Source organism: Salmo salar, chromosome 19, assembly GCF_965601325.2.
Source record: "Salmo salar chromosome 19, fSalSal1, whole genome shotgun sequence".
Taxonomy (NCBI): domain Eukaryota; kingdom Metazoa; phylum Chordata; class Actinopteri; order Salmoniformes; family Salmonidae; genus Salmo; species Salmo salar.
Window position 1 is genome coordinate 32117632 of NC_138309.1, and position 19418 is coordinate 32137049.

General features: G+C 44.1%; 1 protein-coding gene across 4 annotated transcripts in view; it reads left to right on the forward strand.

Annotated features, from left to right (window-relative positions):
- The window catches only part of LOC106578655 (transcriptional activator GLI3), a 197012-nt gene that overhangs the window by 132979 nt on the left and 44615 nt on the right, over positions 1 to 19418 (forward strand). For 3 of the 4 annotated variants that reach the window (XM_014157694.3, XM_045702221.2, XM_082965705.1), the window contains exons 5-7: positions 5449 to 5654; positions 9292 to 9447; positions 17397 to 17598. In XM_014157694.3, the coding sequence (XP_014013169.3) occupies positions 5449 to 5654; positions 9292 to 9447; positions 17397 to 17598 (564 nt within the window). The remainder of the gene's footprint in view (positions 1 to 5448; positions 5655 to 9291; positions 9448 to 17396; positions 17599 to 19418) is intronic. The other variant, XM_082965706.1, reaches the window with a different exon arrangement.

Sequence of the window (19418 nt, forward strand, 5' to 3'; positions counted from 1 at the left end):
GGAACTAAGGACTCTAGAGATGGGAAACAGAACAATGAAACGGGGGGACAGTTTGCGAGACTACCCGAAGGGGCAGGTCCCGTGTAGACAGCCATACCCTCTGCCCAATGCAATAGTGGGGAGCTGGAGTCCGGCGGCGGTCCGCTTGTTGACGATACCTGGAGTTGGTCTTGAGAAGTGCTACCCGAGCTCTTCTCCTGGTACGTCGACAGCGGCGGACAAACATCTGGGCCAAGGGTACGTTGACTTCCGGTTCTTGTTCTGGGAAGAGAGGAGGCTGATACCCCATGGAGTACTCAAAAGGGGAGAGTCCCGTGGCAGAACAGGGAAGGGTGTTCCGGGCATACTCCACCCAGACTAGTTGACGGCTCCAGGTAGTGGGATTGGTTGAGACCAGGCTTCTTAGGGTGGTCTCCAGGTCCTGGTTAGCGCACTCTGACTGGCCGTTCGATTGGGGATGGAATCCAGAGGATAGGCTGGCCGACGCCCCAATAAGGGTCCAGAACGCCTTCCAAAACTAAGATGAGAATTGAGGACCCCGGTCGGAAACCATATCCACTGCGAGTCCATGGGTCTGGAAGACATGCTACACCATGAGCTGGGCCGTTTCCTTGGCAGATGGAAGTTTGGGGAGAGGGATGAAAGGAGCGGCCTTAGAGAACCGATCCACTACTGTCAGAATGACGGTGTTGCCATCAGACGGGGGAAGCCCAGTGACAAAGTCCAGAGAGATATGGGAGCAGGGACGATGAGGGACCGGTAGTGGCTGAAGAAGGCCAGAAAGAGCTTGCCGCGGAGTCTTGTTCTGGGCGCACACCGTGCATACGGCAACGAAGGCAGAGACGTCAGGAACCATTGTGGGCCACCAGAAACATTGTCGGAGCAATGCTAGGGTACGGCGGGAACCTGGATGACTGGTTAGCTTGGAGAAATGAGCCCATTCCAGGACCTGGGACCAGACTGAGTTAGGGACAAACAGCCGGTTAGCCAGGCCCCCTTCAGGTCCAGGCTGGGAGCGTTGTGCCTTGCGAACCAGGGTCTCAATACCCCAACCCACTGTGGCTGCAAGGCATGAGGTAGAGAGAATGGTTTCGGAGACCGAGGGTGTGGCAGAGGAACTGTATAGGCGGGAGAGAGCGTCAGGCTTCACATTTTTGGACCCTGGGCGGTAGGAAATGGTGAAGTTGAATCTGCCGTTAAAAAATATATTGTTAAAAACAAGCTGTTCAGTTACTTACTACTCTGGCCCTCAGTGACTGCCAGCAGCGGCAACTCTGCCTCTGTGCAGGCTATGCGAACATTGCTTGAGTTGTTTGCCAGCTATTTGCAGTGCTTGGCTTAACTGAAATAGGTTCCGGTACTAATTTAGGGTGCCAGCACTGTTTATATTTAGATGCAGGAGCTCCACAATACTTTTGAGGGAATATTCTATAAGAGGAACTGGAGCTCAAGTAGTATAAATTTGAGGTACCAGTACTCAGCTAAGGTGAGCTTCTGCTCAAGTCAAGCACTGGCTATTTGCCATGAGGGGGAAGAGCGTCAACAGGTTTTCATAGCGTCAATTACAGTATAACAGCAAAAAGTAAATTGATCGTCCTGGGGCGCTCAAATGTGTGTTCAGTTAGAACTTCTGTGTTTGCTCTATCCTCCTCCTCCTCCCAATGAGTTTCTCGCTCCAGACAGCTTACTACCGCATATTACTATATTTGCTCTATCAGTTACAGATGGAGCTAAAGCAAATTGTAAGGAACTTGTAAATAAATAATCATAACAGTCATAGCAGCCTGGGACCTGATAAACTACATCCAACGAGAGTCGAAGGGACAGAGGGATACACTAGCTAGAACTTTCTCATCGCGGCTCTGATAGGACAAAAAAGCATGGCTAATTCTATTGTTTCTCCCTGAGGTTGTTTAGCAGGTTCTACTGTAGGTGACAGAGTGACATGTTGTGAGGACTAAAACAGCATAAAACCGGGTGTATCACAAAGCATGGTCAAATTAATTAGCCAGCTACAGTTATTTTAAGAAATTGTGAGAAATAGTTTGATCAATGTCAAATTAACCACTTATCTACCTTTTGATAAGCAGCTAGCTATAGGTAGCTGGTAGCTTGCTAGATAGTTATCTCCCATGCCAATTTCAAGTCTTTCTAAACTCATATCTTACTAACTCGGAAATATGAAGTTATTTCGGAATGAACTTTAACTGGCTAGCGCATCATGCTTTGTGACACAATGTTAACTAGCTATCCCCAGTCCCCAGTTAAATAATGTGTTTTCACTTATTGCATCTGCGTGTTTGTTTCATTCTCCCTGGTGTACTTGTTAGTTCGTGAGCTGGGTACACATACACAATCCATGTTTCAATTGTCTCAAGGCTTGAAAATCCTTCTTTAACCTGTCTCCTCCCCTTCATCTGTACTGATTGAAGTGTATACCATTTAGGGGGGGCCAGTGCCCCTATGACAACAATTTTGGACCCCCTTGTGGCCCCCCTAAATGTGGAGTATGAAATAATTTTTATGAAACTAATTTTTGCTATCCTTCTTTTTTTACATCCGTTATTAGACAGTGGCAATGATGGTGATTATGAACATGGTCTTTTGCCTGCTAACGCCTGCAATGCAGTGAAGAAAACGATATGACACAATAACGTCTAATGTAACTGGCCCCTCTAACAGTACAACTGGCCCCAGCTTGGCCCCCCAGTTGAAATGGTCTAGAACCGCCACTGCCTACACATAGTTTGAAGTACAATACCAACAAAGCTACTGTAGTAGGTCAAAGCTGTGTGCTGGACAACCTTGGCAGAGCATGGGTGGAGTAGGCATAGTGGTGCTCGTGAATTTCCTTTCTTTTTCAGCTTCAGACCGATCCCTACTTCTCACTTAAAATGTTGTTGTTGTTTTTAATCTGATAGTTGTTCTCCTCAGGTGTGTTTGTATAATGGTCACCATGTGGCAGTGACATCAAAGTCAGTTTCACTCAGCAGCTGTGTTGATCTGTGTAAATGAGGCGTACTATGGTGGCCTGTGGGTGCCTTATCTTCTGCCCTTGTACACACACACACACACACACACACACACACACACACACACACACACACACACACACACACACGTGCACCGAAGGGGAACAGGGACAAGGGTGCCCTGTTTACTCAGAGGAGGTGTCACATGACTCAGAGGATAGGAGACGTGCAGAACCACTCCTAGAGGATGGAGGTAGTGTCATAGTCAACATGATAACACTGGTATCAGTCATCAGTTTCATTTACCTTAATTCACTCTCTAATCATTGGTTCTCAAGGCTACTCTGGCTGTGTCCCAAATGGCACCCTATTCCCCATATAGTGCACTTCTTTTGACCAGAGCCCTTAAGGTGCCACATTTTGGGACTCCCAAAAGAGAAAATCCCAAAAGCGTCCAGCTTGTCCAGAAACATCTTAGGTTGTACTAACTAAACACTTTATGCCCCCCCCCCCCCCAAATCCTCTTTCCCAACCTCCAACCTTTACTTCAATCATCTTCCTTTTTATTGTTTCCTTAATAGAGATGACTCCTCTTGAGAAGACAAGAGCACTCCATACATACCTGCTACAGCATCACAGAGACTGTCGTCATGCACTCAAACAGAAGGAAAAAGAGTGCTTAAAATTCACCTCATAGTAGTCCTTGTGGGTTAATTGGAGCAAGCTTGTTGAAAAATAAGAGGTAGAGGGTGTGTGTGTGTGTGTGTGTAACTGTGTGTGTGTGTGTGTGTGTGTGTGCTCCAGTATTTCCGCTCCTCAGCGTTCATTATTGGCTTGAGCTCTTTCATTAGGGGGTTGTGATGGGGAAGGACGAGAGGGGCTGGTGGGGGCCGGTAGGGGACTCGGGGACAGGTTCCAAGGGTGTAATTGGGCTGTTCCGGTCCCCTGGCCTTGCTCAAGGTCACTCCGAGCCAAACTCTGGGCCAGGCTCCTCCTTCACTTTACATGGATTGCTCTCTCTCTCTCTCTCTCTTTCTCTTTCTCTCTTTCTCTCTTTCTCTCTCACTCCCTTCCCACACTCTTCCCTCATCTCGCCTGGGGACGATAGTGACAGGCCAGTCCTATGAGGAGCCACAGTGGATGAGTGGAGGGTCTAATTCACTCTAATCTCCCAGCCTCTTAATGTCTAAGCTGATGTGGATTTCTCCTCATCCTCCAGGGAGGGGCTTTCTCTTCAAGGCCATCATTATGAAGTTTTCAAGCCCTCTTAGCCAATTATAAAAAGGGAAACGGTATTAGTTGATTCTTCACTTCAGTGTCCTGAGCTAGATGTTGAGGTTCTAATGTACACATTTGCTGTGTCGAGAACAGGGATTTTGGATAGTACAAGTCAAAAGTTTGGACACACCTTCTCATTCAAGGATTTTTCTTTATTTTTGCTATTTTCTACATTGTAGAATAATAGTGAAGACATCAACACTATGAAATGACACATATGGAATCATGTAGTGACCAAAAAAGTGTTAAACCTTGTGAAGCTGTCATCAAGGCAAAAGGTGGCTATTTTGAATATATTTTGTTTAACACTTTTTTGGTTAATACATGATGCCATATGTGTTATTTCATAGTTTCGATGTCTTCATTATTGTTCTACAATGTAGAAAATAGTACAAATAAAGAAAAACCCTTGAATGAGTAGGTGTGTCCAAACTTTTGACTGGTACTGTGTGTTGGTATGGTTCACCATTCTTGTTGTGGGATAGACAGATATTGCTTATGGATGCTACTCATTGGTAATGACTGAGCTGACCTCACCATGGAAAGCTTTTTGGACACTTGGATAAACCCAAAAATCAACCTAAATACTATAATGATAATACATTATTATCATTAAATCTAATGGGTTTATTTCTAATTGTTACATTTATTTTTTCCAGGAAGGCAAAGTTATGAGAAGTGCTTACTACTAAATCGAGGCATGGTGGCTAATCTAGTGGTGAAGTTGGCCTGACGTTTCGGTCTGATTAAGACACAGTGGTGAAAGCAGCTTTTGATCTGAGGAAATGTCTGTGGAAGGAGCAAGAAGAATGCATCTCTCTCTCTTCCTCTCCCCCTCGCTCTCTCTCTCTGCTGTTCCCTGTAGAGTGCAGATGGAGGGAGGGTGATATTGTCACCATTCATTTGCTGGCCCTGCCAGTACACTCAATGAGAATGATTCTACTGTTGTAGCCTCTTTCAATTCAAGGTCGCATAAAACATATCGTTTTCAAGTCTCGTAAGACATATTCTGATATGTTGGCTGGTCAAATACAACCATATTCTTTACTTACAATAAAGCTGTTACAATACCTTGAGTTTGAAGGTAACACTTTTAAAATGTAATGGTTCTGTCATGAAATGAACCTGATCTTAGATCAACTGTACATACAGTATGTACTTATTTCTTCTATTTTTTTCTCCCCATTTGTCTGTGTAGGCCTCCTTCGCTAGCCGGCAGTCCGGCGTTCTCCGACATCTCCCTCATCCGGATCTCGCCCCACCGGAACCCCTCCGTGGGGGCCGAGTCACCCTTTAACCCACCACACCCCTACATCAACCCCTACATGGACTACATCCGGTCACTTCACTCCAGTCCCTCACTTTCTATGATCTCTGCAGCCAGGGGCCTCAGCCCTGCAGACGGTAAGTCCCCACAAACCCTATTACCTATATAGTGCACTACTTTTGACCAGGGCCTCTCGATTCCCTATATAGTGCAATACTTTTGACCAGGGCCTCTCGATTTCCTATATAGTGCAATACTTTTGACCAGGGCCTGTCTATTCCCTATATAGTGCACGACTTTTGACCAGGGTCTGTCGATTTCCTATATAGTGCACTACTGGTCAAAAGTAGCGCACTATATAGGGAATAGGTTATTATTTGGGACCCAGAACAAGCACTCGCCCTCTCATGAGTCCCCATACAGTCAAGTATTATCTTAAGGCACACAGAGTCCCATAATATGGAGTTGAATAAGATAAACAGATTACAGAAGAGTATGTAGTACATCTTTCACTTGACCATAAATCCCAGAGGTAGTTAGCTGTAGTAAATACAATGCAGTTGTGCTGTACCACACAGATATGGGCTCCCAGAGTCTCTTAAGGCCCCTCAGTCCCCGTTTTGAAGAATAATAATGTGCTTTCTTGTTGACCAATATGTTCAGCTAGTGCAATAAGAGTGTTCAGTTATGATCTCTTTAGGTTTGATCCCTAATACGAAGTGCTTCATGTCAAACAAAGGTCATGACAGGGATGACCTCATTCATTTATTTGAACTGTGTGCGTCTGTGCGTGCATGTGTCTGTCTGGAACGTGCACATGTGACTTTCTTTTAGTCTGTGTGCAGCATGTGCAGTGTGTGACTCTTTCTGTGTTTATGTGTGACTGTGCATGTATATGTCTGAGTGGCTTGTTTGAGGGAGGTTATTCTTTGCTCTGTGGATCATGTCAGTGGACCTCTGGAGGACCCATCATAGAGCGGCGGTCACGTACAGTACAGACAGACAGACGGACGTAGAGGGAGGCTCAGGTTCAAGGCCAGGGTCGGTGGCGGAGGAGTGGAGGGTGGAGGACCAGGGAGGGGAGGGTTAAAGGGGGGGCATATGGGTTATGTCCCAAATGGCACCCTATTCCTTAAGTAGTGCTCTACTCTGGTCAAAAGTAGTGGACTATAAAGGGAAAAGGGTGCCGTTTGGGACGCATCCACGTTGTCCTGCAGGGAGCGTTTTGGTTCCTGTGATGGAGACAGACTGGTTAATCAATTACAATGGGTCTGGAGATACAGTCTTGTGTGTGTGTGTGCTGCTTTTAAAGAGCCTCAGCAGTGCTGCTCTGCTCCGGCCTCCTGGCCTGGACCTTTAATTGAAGCCTAGAGCTCAATTACTGAATAAGGCCAGCCTTCCCCACCCCTCCCAGGGGCTATTTGTAATCACAGCTGGACTGAGCTTTGGTTGGCTGGTTTCCATTCTGCTCAAGGAAAAGTTGAGGTGATTGCATTTGAGGTAGTTTAACAGAATTATACGACCGCATTGTTATGCCGTTGTTATAATACTAAACTAAACAAAAATATTTTGTGGTGTTCAGTTCAGGTGGTTTGGTACTGTCATGGGAACAGCCCTGTAACTACTTTGTTGCTGTAGCCATGATAGCTTGTGTCCCAAATGGCACCCTATTCCCTATATAGTGTGATACTTTTGACCAGTAAGACCCGGGTCAAAAGTAATGCACTATATATGGAAAATGTTGCCATTTGAGACATAGACAGGGTCTCCAACTAAGTCCCTCAGTTCACCTCTCAGCTAGAGGTCCTATTAGAGCTGTACTGTACCTTGTCCTCAAGTGCCTTTGTGAAGAGGTGGATAGAAGGGGCCACTTCCTCTATGCAGGAACTTCTCGTCCTCGTCTCCCGCTCCTCCCAACATGCATTGCTCTCTGTGCCTTAGGAATTGAGCACTTGAATTAGACCTATGTTTTTAGTCCTAGGTTCTCTTTTACAAAGGAAATTCTCTACTTGCGTTGGTTTACATCAAAATGCTTTCTGTGCTACATCAACCTATTACAGTATGTGCTAAATTATGAAATGAGGCAAGTAATTACTATTTTAATCAATCAAATAGTTCATTAACCTATCAGCCTTTATGTTGTTAGTATATCATTGTGCTTATAGGTTTTTTCCTTTTTCAGTCTGCACAGATTTTTTTTTACTGGAATACATTTCAATAATGATGAATTAATTAGCAGAATTGTATGGAGACTTGAAGCGGGTGAGATTTAGTACCACCTATCTCTCGTTCTTTTTCATCTACAGTATACCTCCCTTGTATTCTCACTCTCTCTGGCTCTACCAATTGCTTTCTCTGCCCCCCATCACTCTCTCTCTCACCCTCTCATTCCTCTTCTTCTCTGGAGTGGTTCAGTCATATACTACTTGCCTCTCTTATACCATTGTTGCTCTGAAGGAGGGCCCTGTGGCCCCACCAACCACCAACTCCTGAGGCACATTGAGCTGCTTCTCTTCCATGTCAAGTGCCACACTGAAAGCCCCCCCACCCCCTTGCCCCCAGGATGGCGCTACCCATGCCAGGATTTCTGATTTAGAAATTCCGCAAAGCCCTTTCTTCGCACAAATAGAGAATGAGGCACATTACGGTTGAATGCAGAAGCAAAGCTAAAGCGGAACAACAAAGACAATTAAGAAACTCCCCCCTCCACTTAAGACATAATACCCAAATCAAATTAATTTGGAAATTTCTTCTTTCATTCACTGAACCAATCAGCGATGCATATTGCCAGGCGTACAGGCCGGCCTTCTGAGGAGATCTTTTCATCCCGCGTTTTATTTATTTATTTCTTCTCTCCTTTCTTTAAAATGGGAAGAAAACACTTTGTGGGGCTGAACTGATTTCATATTTGCATCCAAAACCACAGTGTCAGTCTTTTATTCTCTCTCTTCTCTCCCACTCTTTTTCTTGGTTGGGATATATGCAGATGGAAGCACGATGCCAGATGTTTATTTTTTAGGATACGGTTGAAGGACTTATAGCTCTCTATAACTAAGGGAAGAGGTTGTAAGGAGAGGCATATTGGAAGGGGGGAGAGGGACAGGGACACACATACACACACCCCCCCTAACACCCCTTCTACACACACACACACTTACCCATTGGCAAACAACATAGGATGAAATATGATATGTATACCTGCATGAATGAACAATACATTTAAAACCAAGACATACAATAGTGTAAATTCTGAGTAAGCAGCTTGAAATTACATTTGAGACCTGTAGTACATTACACTACCTCAGAGTCATGCTCCCCATACAGCTGTTCTCTTCCACTATGTGATAGTGTTGCTAATGTGCTCACTACATTACAGATATTTTTTAGCTGTTGTAGGTGTTGCAGACCTCTCCTGCTGTGTTTTACAAGTCATTATCTCACCTAACATGCATGTCTGCCCCTTCTTTGTCTGTGTCTCTCTCTCTCTCGCTTGCTCTTTCTCTCTCTTGCTCTTTCTGCCTCTCTCTCGCTCTTTCTCTCTCTCGCTCTTTCTGCCTCTCTCTCTCTCGCTCTTTCTCTCTCTCTCTCTCTCTCGCTCTTTGTCTCTCTCCCTCTTTCTCTTTCTGTCTCGCTCTCTGTGTCTCTCTCTCTCTGTTTCTGTCTCTTTCTCTCTCGGTTTCTGTCTCTTTCTCTCTCTGTTTCTCTCCTGTCTGTTTCTCTCCTGTCTCTCTCTCTTTCTCTCACCCCCCTCCTCCCTCCTCACCCCTTCCTTAGCCCCTCACACAGCCCTGACCACAGCAGAGTACTACCACCAGATGGCTCTCCTGGCAGGCCACCGTAGCCCCTACACGGACCTCCTACCCTCTGTGGCCTCCACAGCCGGAGCCACCAGCAGCACCCTGCACATGGAGTATCTACAGGCCATGGAGAGTAAGTCTGACTGCACTGGGTTTAAGACACTGATGCAAACTCAGTGTTTCCCCTATGATTTTTTCAGCAGTGGTGGTGGGGGGGTTGCTACCAGCATTAGTGCAATGACATTCTAGCGGTTCCCATAGACGTCCAGTCATTGAGCCAACGACTGTGTCTCTGCTGACGTATACAATATATCTTCTTTTTTTAATCATATGCTAAATTAATATTGGGGATACACTGTAAACAACTATTTCATGACTTTGTTTGTATGTGGGGGTGGGGGTGTCTGTATTTGTGTTTTACAAACTGAGTATTCTAGATAGATTACAACATTACTTCCCTGCATTATACAACAATCTGTTTTACATGGAGCAAATCAACAATCCTACCAAATGAGGAGGGACTAGCTAGCCAATCAAAAATTGACATGATTTAAATGAGCCATTGTCTTAATGTGCCAGGCTCAGGCCTGCCTGTGCAGAGGACTTATGCTAATGAGTTATTTTAAAGTGTAAATAGGAAATTAAATGCACACTGAATCTTAGGGAAGGTCGGACAGCCTCACCCCTCTCTCTTTGATGAGAAGGTATTTAGTCAGCCAGCCGCCGCTTTCATGGAAATCCGGGGTGAAGTCCCCCCTCATCCTTCCCCCCATTCCTCTGAACAAACTAATTAAAACTAGCCAAACTTGCACGCCTATTTGAAAATTAATTGCTATTAAGTGGGAATTGGAATGTCCCACCATTCATCATCACAGGAAGAAATTCTTTCTTCTGTATCAACACTTAAGATTAATAGAGTGAAACAAAACAATTAGGGCCACAGTTTCAAATGGAAGATGATGCCATGGCTATGCTACCTCTTCACTACTTCACAATCGGCTGTGATCATTGCTGGTAATGCAGTGGCTTGCGAGAGTATTCACCCCCTTGGCATTTTTCCTATTTTGTTGCCTTACAATCTGGAATGAACATTTATTTTGGGGGGGTTTGTATCATTTGATTTACACAACATGCCTACCACTTTGAAGATGCTAAATATTTTTTTATTGTGAAACAAGAATTAAGAGAAAAAAACAGAACTTGAACGTGTGTAACTATTTACCCCCCCAAAGTCAATACTTTGTAGAGCCACCTATTGCAGCAATTACAGCTGCAAGTCTCTTGGGATATGTCTCTATAAGCTTGGCACATCAAGCCACTGGGATTGTTGCCCATTCTTCAAGGCAAAACTGCTCCAGCTCCTTCAAGTTGGATGGGTTCCGCTGGTGTACAGCAATCTTTAAGTCATACCACAGATTCTCAATTGGATTGAGGTCTGGGCTTTGACTAGGCCATTCCAAGACATTTAAAATGTTTCCCCTTAAACCACTCGAGTGTTGCTTTAGCAGTATGCTTAGGGCCATTGTCCTGCTGGAAGGTGAACCTCCATCCCAGTCTCAAATCTCTGGAAGACTGAAACAGGTTTCCCTTAAGAATTTCCTTGTATTTAGCGCATCCATCATTCCTTCAATTCTAACCAGTTTCCAGTCCCTGCCGATGAAAAACATCCCCACAGCATGATGCTGCCACCACCATGCTTCACTGTGGGGATGGTGCTCTCGGGGTGATGGAGGTGTTGGGTTTGCGCCAGACATATTGTTTTCCTTGATGGTCAAATAGCAAAATGTTTGTCTCATCTGACCAGAGTACATTCTTCTATATGTTTTTGGGGAGTCTCCCACATGGCTTTTGGCGAACACCAAACGTGTTTGTTTATTTTTTTCTTTAACCTCTCTAGGGGAGGTGGGACGAAATCGTCCCACACTATTCAACAGCCAGTGACAAATCAGAGCGCCAAATTTAAAACCACAAAATGTCAAAGTTCTCAAACATAGGACTATTTTACACCATTTTATAGATACACTTCTCCTGAATCGAACCGCGTTATCCGATTTCCAAAAGGCTTTACAGCGAAAGCAAAACATTAGATTATGTTAGGAGAGTACATAGACACAAAAAACCACACAGCCATTTCCAAGCAACTAGCATGCATCACAAAACACAGCTAAATGCAGCACTAACCTTTGATGATCTTCATCAGATGACACTCCTAGGACATTATGTTATACAATACATGCATGTTTTGTTCAATCAACTTCATATTTATATCAAAAAACAGCTTTTTACATTAGCATGTGATGTTCAGAACTAGCATACCCACCGAAAACTTCCGGTGAATTTACTAAATTACTCATGATAAACGTTGACAAAATACATAACAATTATTTTAAGAATTATAGATACAGAACTCCTTTATGCAATCGCTATGTCCGATTTTAAAATAGCTTATCGGCGAAAGCACATTTTGCAATATTCAGTGTACATAGCTCAGCCATCACGGCTAGCTAATTTGACACCCACCAAGTTTGGGGCTCACTAAACTCACAATTACTATTAGAAAAATTGGATTACCTTTGCAGTTCTTCGTCAGAATGCACTCCCAGGACTTCTATTTCAACAACAAATGTTGTTTTGGTTCCAAATAATCCATAGTTATATCCAAATACCGCCGTTTTGTTCATGCGTTCAGGTAACTATCCAAACGGTGACGCACAAGCACATTTCGTGACAAAAATATTCCATTACCGTACTTAGAAGCATGTCAAACGCTGTTTAAAATCCATGTTTATGCTACTTTTCTCGTAAAATAGCGATAATATTCCAACCGGGCAAAGTTGTGTTCATTCAAAGGCTGAAAGAAAAAAAATTGAGAAGTCTCGTGAACGCGCATCTCAGTCTCACTGTCCCCAGGCTGACCACTTACAAACAGAGCTGTTGTACTTTGCCCAGAGACAGCAGACACCCCATTCCACTTTCTGGCGGCTTTAGAGAGCCAATGGAAGCCTTAGAAAGTGTCACGTTACAGCACAGATGCTGTATTTTCGATAGAGATGCAACAGAAGGACAACAAATTGTCAGACAGGGCACTTCCTGTATGGAATCTTCTCAGGTTTTGGCCTGCCATATGAGTTCTGTTATACTCAGACACCATTCAAACAGTTTTAGAAACTTTAGAGTGTTTTCTATCCAAATCTACTAATTATATGCATATTCTACTTTCTGGGCAGGAGTAGTAACCAGATTAAATTGGGTACGTTTTTTATCCGGCCGTGAAAATACTGCCCCCTATACCACAACAGGTTAAGCAATGGCTTTTTTTCTGGCCACTCTTTTCTGTAAAGCCCAGCTCTGTGGAGTGTACGTTTTAAAGTGGTCCTATTGACAGATACTCCAATCTCTGCTGTGGAGCTTTGCAGCTCCTTCAGGGTTATCTTTGGTCTCTTTGTTGCCCCTCTGATTAATGCCCTCCTTGCCTGGTCTGTGAGTTTTGGTGGGCGGCCCTCTCTTGGCAGGTTTGTTGTGGTGCCATATTCTTTGAATTTTTTAATAATGGATTTAATGGTGCTCCGTGGGATGTACAAAGTTTTGGATATTTTTTTATAACCCAACCCAGATCTTTACCTCTCCACAACTTTGTCCCTGACCTGTTTGGAGAGCTCTTTGGTCTTCATGGTGCCTCTTGCTTGGTGGTGCCCCTTGCTTAGTGGTGTTGCAGACTCTGGGGCCTTTCAGAACAGCTCAGCAAAAAAATAATCGTCCCTTTTTCAGGACCCTTTGAAAGATAATTTGTAAATATCTTAACAGATATTCATTGTAAATGGTTTAAACACTGTTTCCCATGCTTGTTCAATGAACCATAAACAATTAATGAACTTTCACCTGTGGAACGATCGTTAAGACACTAACAGCTTACAGACGGTAGGCAATTAAGGTCACAGTTCTGAAAACGTAGGACACTAAAGAGGCCTTTCTACTGACTCTGAAAAACACCAAAAGAAAGATGCCAGGGTCCCTGCATGAATGTGCCTTAGGCATGCTGCAAGGAGGCATGAGGACTGCAGATGTGGCCAGGGCAATAAATTGCAATGTCCGTACTGTGAGACGCCTAAGACAGCGCTACAGGGAGACAGGATGGACAGCTGATCATCCTCGCAGTGGCAGACCACGTGTAACAACACCTGCACAGGATTGGTACATTCGAACATCACACCTGCGGGACAGGTACAGGATGGCAACAACAACTGCCCGAGTTACCCCAGGACCGCACAATCCCTCCATCAGTGCTCAGACTGTCCGCAATAGTCTGAGAGAGGCTGGACTGAGGGCTTGTAGGCCTGTTGTAAGGCAGGTCCTCACCAGACATCATTGGCAACCACGTCGCCTATGGGCACAAACCCACCGTCGCTGGACCAGACAGGACTGGCAAAAAGTGCTCTTCACTGACGAGTCGCAGTTTTGTCTCACCAGGGGTGATGGTTGGATTTGCGTTTATCGTCGAAGGAATGAGCGTTACACCGAGGCCTGTACTCTGGAGCGGAATCGATTTGGAGGTGCAGGGTCCATCATGGTCTGGGACAGTGTGTCACAGCATCATCGGACTGAGCTTGTTGTCATGGCAGGCAATCTCAGCGCTGTGCGTTACAGGGAAGACATCTTCCTCCTTCATGTGGTACCCTTCCTGCAGACTCATCCTGACATGACCCTCCAGCATGACAATGTCACCATCCATACTGCTCGTTCAGTGCGTGATTTCCTGCAAGACAGGAATGTCAGTGTTCTGCCATGGCCAGCGAAGAGCCCGGATCTCAATCCCATTGAGCACGTCTGGGACCTGTTGGATCAGAGGGTGAGGGCTAGGGCCATTCCCCCAAGAAATAAAAAAAAAAGTCCGGGAACTTGCAGGTGCCTTGGTGGAAGAGTGGGGTAACATCTCACAGCAAGAACTGGCAAATCTGGTGCAGTCCATGTGGAGATGCACTGCAGTACTTAATGCAGCTGGTGGCCACACTAGATACGGACTGTTACTTTTGATTTTGACCCCCCTTTGTTCAGGGACACATTATTCCATTTCTGTTAGTCACATGTCTGTGGAACTTGTGCAGTTTGTTACAATTGTTGAATATTGTTATGTTCATACAAATATTTACACACGTTAAGTTTGCTGAAAATAAACGCAGTTGACGGTGAGAGGACGTTTCTTTTTTTTGCTGAGTTTATACTGAGATCATGTGACAGATCATGTGACACATAGATTGCACACTGGTTTACTTTATTTAACTAATTATGTGACTTCTGAAGGTAATTGGTGGCACAAGATCCTTTTTAGGGGCTTCTTAGCAAAGTGTGAATCCATTTGCACGCACCACTTTTCAGATTTCTTTTTTTTAGAATTGTTTGAAACAAGTTTTTTTCACTTCACCAATTTTGACTATTTTGTGTATGTCCATTACATGAAATCCAAATAAAAATCAATTGAAATTACAGGTTGTAATGCAGCAAATAGGAAAAACTCCAAGGGGGATGAATAATTTTGGAAGGCACTAACTCATTGCGATTCAGCAATGTGTGTTCCACACGCAGGCCAGGAAAATTAACACTTTAAAGCTCTTCCTTTGTGATATATAGATTTTAGAGGAGAAAAAAGGCATAAGGAGTGTGTCGTTAATGGGGTCTAGTTGCATTGTAGCTAGCATAGTTTCAGTCAGTCTACTTCACATCAATGTAATTAGCTTAGGAAAGAGACTAATGAAACAATAGCGCTGCTCTGGCTGTTTGGGGCTTTAATGGCCTATTGTCTAATGTTTTCTTATTAGCTAGCTATTTTTAGGTAGCGCTATGCTAATATCTGTATTTAGGCTATATAATTAGCTATTTGGCTATTTTTCCATGAGAATGTTTTTTTTATCTGAGGAAAATATAAGCTTTCTGATCCAAAAATCACATCCTGTCCTTCCCACTATCACTTGAACCCTATGAACAACAGTATTTTATTTAATTCAGTCCTGCTGAGGGAGTGGATTAGTGGTTGGACAGTAGAGCTGTGTCACCTATTTAGTTTTCATATTACTGCCAGGAGGTTTGTCATAGAGAGGTATGGGGGTGTGGTTTTTAGGAGGTTTGTCATAGAGAGGTATGGGGGCATGGTTTTTAGGAGGTTTGTCATAGAGAGGTATGGGGGGCATGTTTTTTAGGAGGTTTGTCATAGAGAGGTATGGGGGTGTGGTTTTTAGGAGGTTTGTCATAGAGAGGTATGGGGGCGTGGTTTTTAGGAGGTTTGTCATAGAGAGGTATGGGGGCGTGGTTTTTAGGAGGTTTGTCATAGAGAGGTATGGGGGTGTGGTTTTTAGGAGGTTTGTCATAGAGAGGTATGGGGGCATGGTTTTTAGGAGGTTTGTCATAGAGAGGTATGGGGGCATGGTTTTTAGGAGGTTTGTCATAGAGAGGTATGGGGGGCATGTTTTTTAGGAGATTTGTCATAGAGAGGTATGGGGGTGTGGTTTTTAGGAGGTTTGTCATAGAGAGGTATGGGGGCATGGTTTTTAGGAGGTTTGTCATAGAGAGGTATGGGGGGCATGTTTTTTAGGAGGTTTGTCATAGAGAGGTATGGGGGTGTGGTTTTTAGGAGGTTTGTCATAGAGAGGTATGGGGGCGTGGTTTTTAGGAGGTTTGTCATAGAGAGGTATGGGGGCGTGGTTTGGGAGGGCGTGTCTTAGGTCAACCAGGGGGTAGAAGTTTGATTGAGGAGTGTGGTTATCGCAGGTGTGTGAGATGCAGTGTTTGTGTGAGTACAACTGGATGATAGAACTGTGTCAGATTTCAAGGAACAAATTCCTCAAATGGCAAACATATTTCCAGAGATGTATATTGTGTGAGAGATTGCATGTATGTATGTGCGTCGGGGGATTTGTGTGTTTGTATGTGTGAGTGTGTGTTTGCCCCCCAACTCCCCTCTCTGAGACATTAAAGAGAGAGAGGCAGGTTTTCTAAAGAGGCCAGAGCAGAGACAATGTAGAGGGGTGTTCCTCCTCCCTCCTCTCCCCCTGGAGCTCCATGCTCCAAACACAGGCGTACGTATGCCAGGAACTCCACTACACACACACACACACACACACACACACACACACACACACACACACACACACACACACAATCATACAACTGATTTCCATGTGAATGGAAGCCTCTGTAATCGCTGGATGTGTCAGGCAAGAGTGAGTGTTTGAATTTAAGGGAGGGAGAAAGGATGGAGGGAGAAAGGGAGGGAAAAGGGAGGGAGTACAGGGGCTGCGTAAGCTGGTTTTGTTTGCCCACGGAAAAAGAAAAAACAGCTGACATTTTTTTCCCGACCTACTCTGTCACAAAGTCATTGTGTCAGTTCACTCACAAAGCGTAACATCCCCTCAGCGTCTTTTCTATCCTTTTTCTCCTCCCTTCGCTTCTTTACTTTTCCTTCTGTTTTTCCCCGTCTTGTGACATCTCCGAGTAAAAAGGCAACAAAAGTAATTTCTTAATCTGTACATGCGTCTCATTGTGTGTTTAGAGAGAGAGAGAGAGAGAGAGAAAAGAGCTTGTGTTGTTGGCTGCTTGGTATTTTTTCAAAGCCACTTTTCCATTCAACATTGACTGCTTTTGAATGAGGAGGCACATCAGATTTGATTAGATACTTGATTGCCATAACCCAGTCAGTAAAGTGCTCTGACATTCTAGGCACTCCTATGTTGTCTTGTATGAAGTTCATCCATTGACAGTTGCACTTTTTCATTCAAATTTGCCTTTTGTTAGAAGACATTTTGTTTGTTGATTGGATTGAATTAGGTTTTTCTGAGGCAGTGAAGCTCACTCTATGGCCCCTCTGTTTGTCTATGGTTAAATTAGAAGTAGGCTACAATGCTATAAAAGCACTCAAATCGATGAAAAATAAGTCAAGCCGCAAATGAACATACAAAAAATTGTATCTGATTACACACAATAGATAAATCACTATCTCTTTCACCTACTAGGTTTCTATCCAGAGAGGTTCTGTAGACTACAACTTCTTGCGTCTGTCTCTACTGTCAACTCTACTGCCTTCCTTTCTTCCAGGCTCCAGGTTCCCCAGCCCCAGGCTGACGGCAAGACCAAGTAGGAAGCGGGCCCTGCCCATCTCTCCCCTGTCGGAGCACAGCTTTGACCTGCAGACCATGATCCGCAACTCGCCCAACTCCCTTGTCACCATCCTCAACAACTCCCGCTCCAGCTCCTCCACCAGCGGCTCCTACGGACACCTCTCGGCCGGGGCCATCAGGTATGCGATCATGGTTGCATAATTCCAGTACCTTTTTTCAATACATTTTGGTTGGAGGATTCCAGGATTTCCTGTTTAAACCTTCCTGATTGCAGGAATAATTTCCAAGGGGGATTTCTGGAAAAAGTAATGTATGGGATGATAAAGACAACCAACATTCCACACAAACGTATGCCTCCATCACGCTTAACGTTGAAGAGCGATGTGGGTATGGGGATGGAGTGGGACGGAGGGCCTGGGGCATAGGCTATGTTTTTTGTGGGACGTTGGTCTACTGAAGGTGGGGGGGGTGTATTAGGATGTGGTGGACCAGTGAGGTTATTATGGGCGTGCGTACGTGTTTCTCCTCTGCTTCAAAACTCCTGGTGGGCCTTGTCCCCCCCATTTACCCAGCATCCCCGGCGGCATGTGTCAGTCATCCACACACCCTCCCGAACACCACCCCCCCTAATACACACCGAAACGACAGAGAAAGACAAAGAGAGAGAGGTAGATCCATAGCCCTACTCGTAGCCATTGATCAGCGATCTGGAAGGAGAACCTGATCAATCACATGCCTCTGTGGCCTCAGTGACAGGGCCAATGATAGGGCCTCCAGAGTGATGAGTGATATGACAAGCAGATGGGCCCCCAAATGCGACTTGGCCAATTGATTTCCACTCGTGGCCGGTAATAAGATCAGCAGACGTATGGAGCCAGGCTGAGAGCAGGCATCAAGGAGGCAGGATGAATGGAGCCCCACCACGCGTGACTGCTATTGAACCATAGGACCTGTGTTTACCTGGAGCTACCTATGTTTATAGAGAGAGCCTATGTGAAGGTGAGCAATGGGAGCTTTGGATGTTGATTTCATCGATGATGTAAGTGAAATAGTCAATTAATGGTACCCAAACTATCTGCACTGACTATCTTGCACTGACCCTACGCACACTCACTAAACTTTATATACACACCATATATACACTCACTAAACTTTATATACACACCATATATACACTCACTAGACTATATATACAAACCATATATACACTCACTAGACTATATATACAAACCATATACACACTCACTAGACTATATATACAAACCATATACACACTCACTAGACTATATATACACACCATATACACACTCACTAGACTATATATACAAACCATATACACACTCACTAGACTATATATACACACCATATACTCACTCACTAGACTATATATATACAAACCATACACACACTCACTAGACTATATATACACACCATATACACACTCACTAGACTATATATACAAACCATATACACACTCACTAGACTATATATACAAACCATATACACACTCACTAGACTATATATACACACTCACTAGACTATATATACACACTCACTAGACTATATATACACACCATATACACACTAACTAGACTATATATACAAACCATATACACACTCACTAGACTATATATACAACCATATACACACTAACTAGACTATATATACAAACCATACACACTCACTAGACTATATATACACACCATATACACACTAACTAGACTATATATACACACCATATACACACTCACTAGACTATATATACACACCATACACACACTCACTAGACTATATATACACACCATATACACACTCACTAGACTATATATACAAACCATATACACACTCACTAGACTATATATACACACCATATACTCACTCACTAGACTATATATATACAAACCATACACACACTCACTAGACTATATATACACACCATATACACACTCACTAGACTATATATACAAACCATATACACACTCACTAGACTATATATACA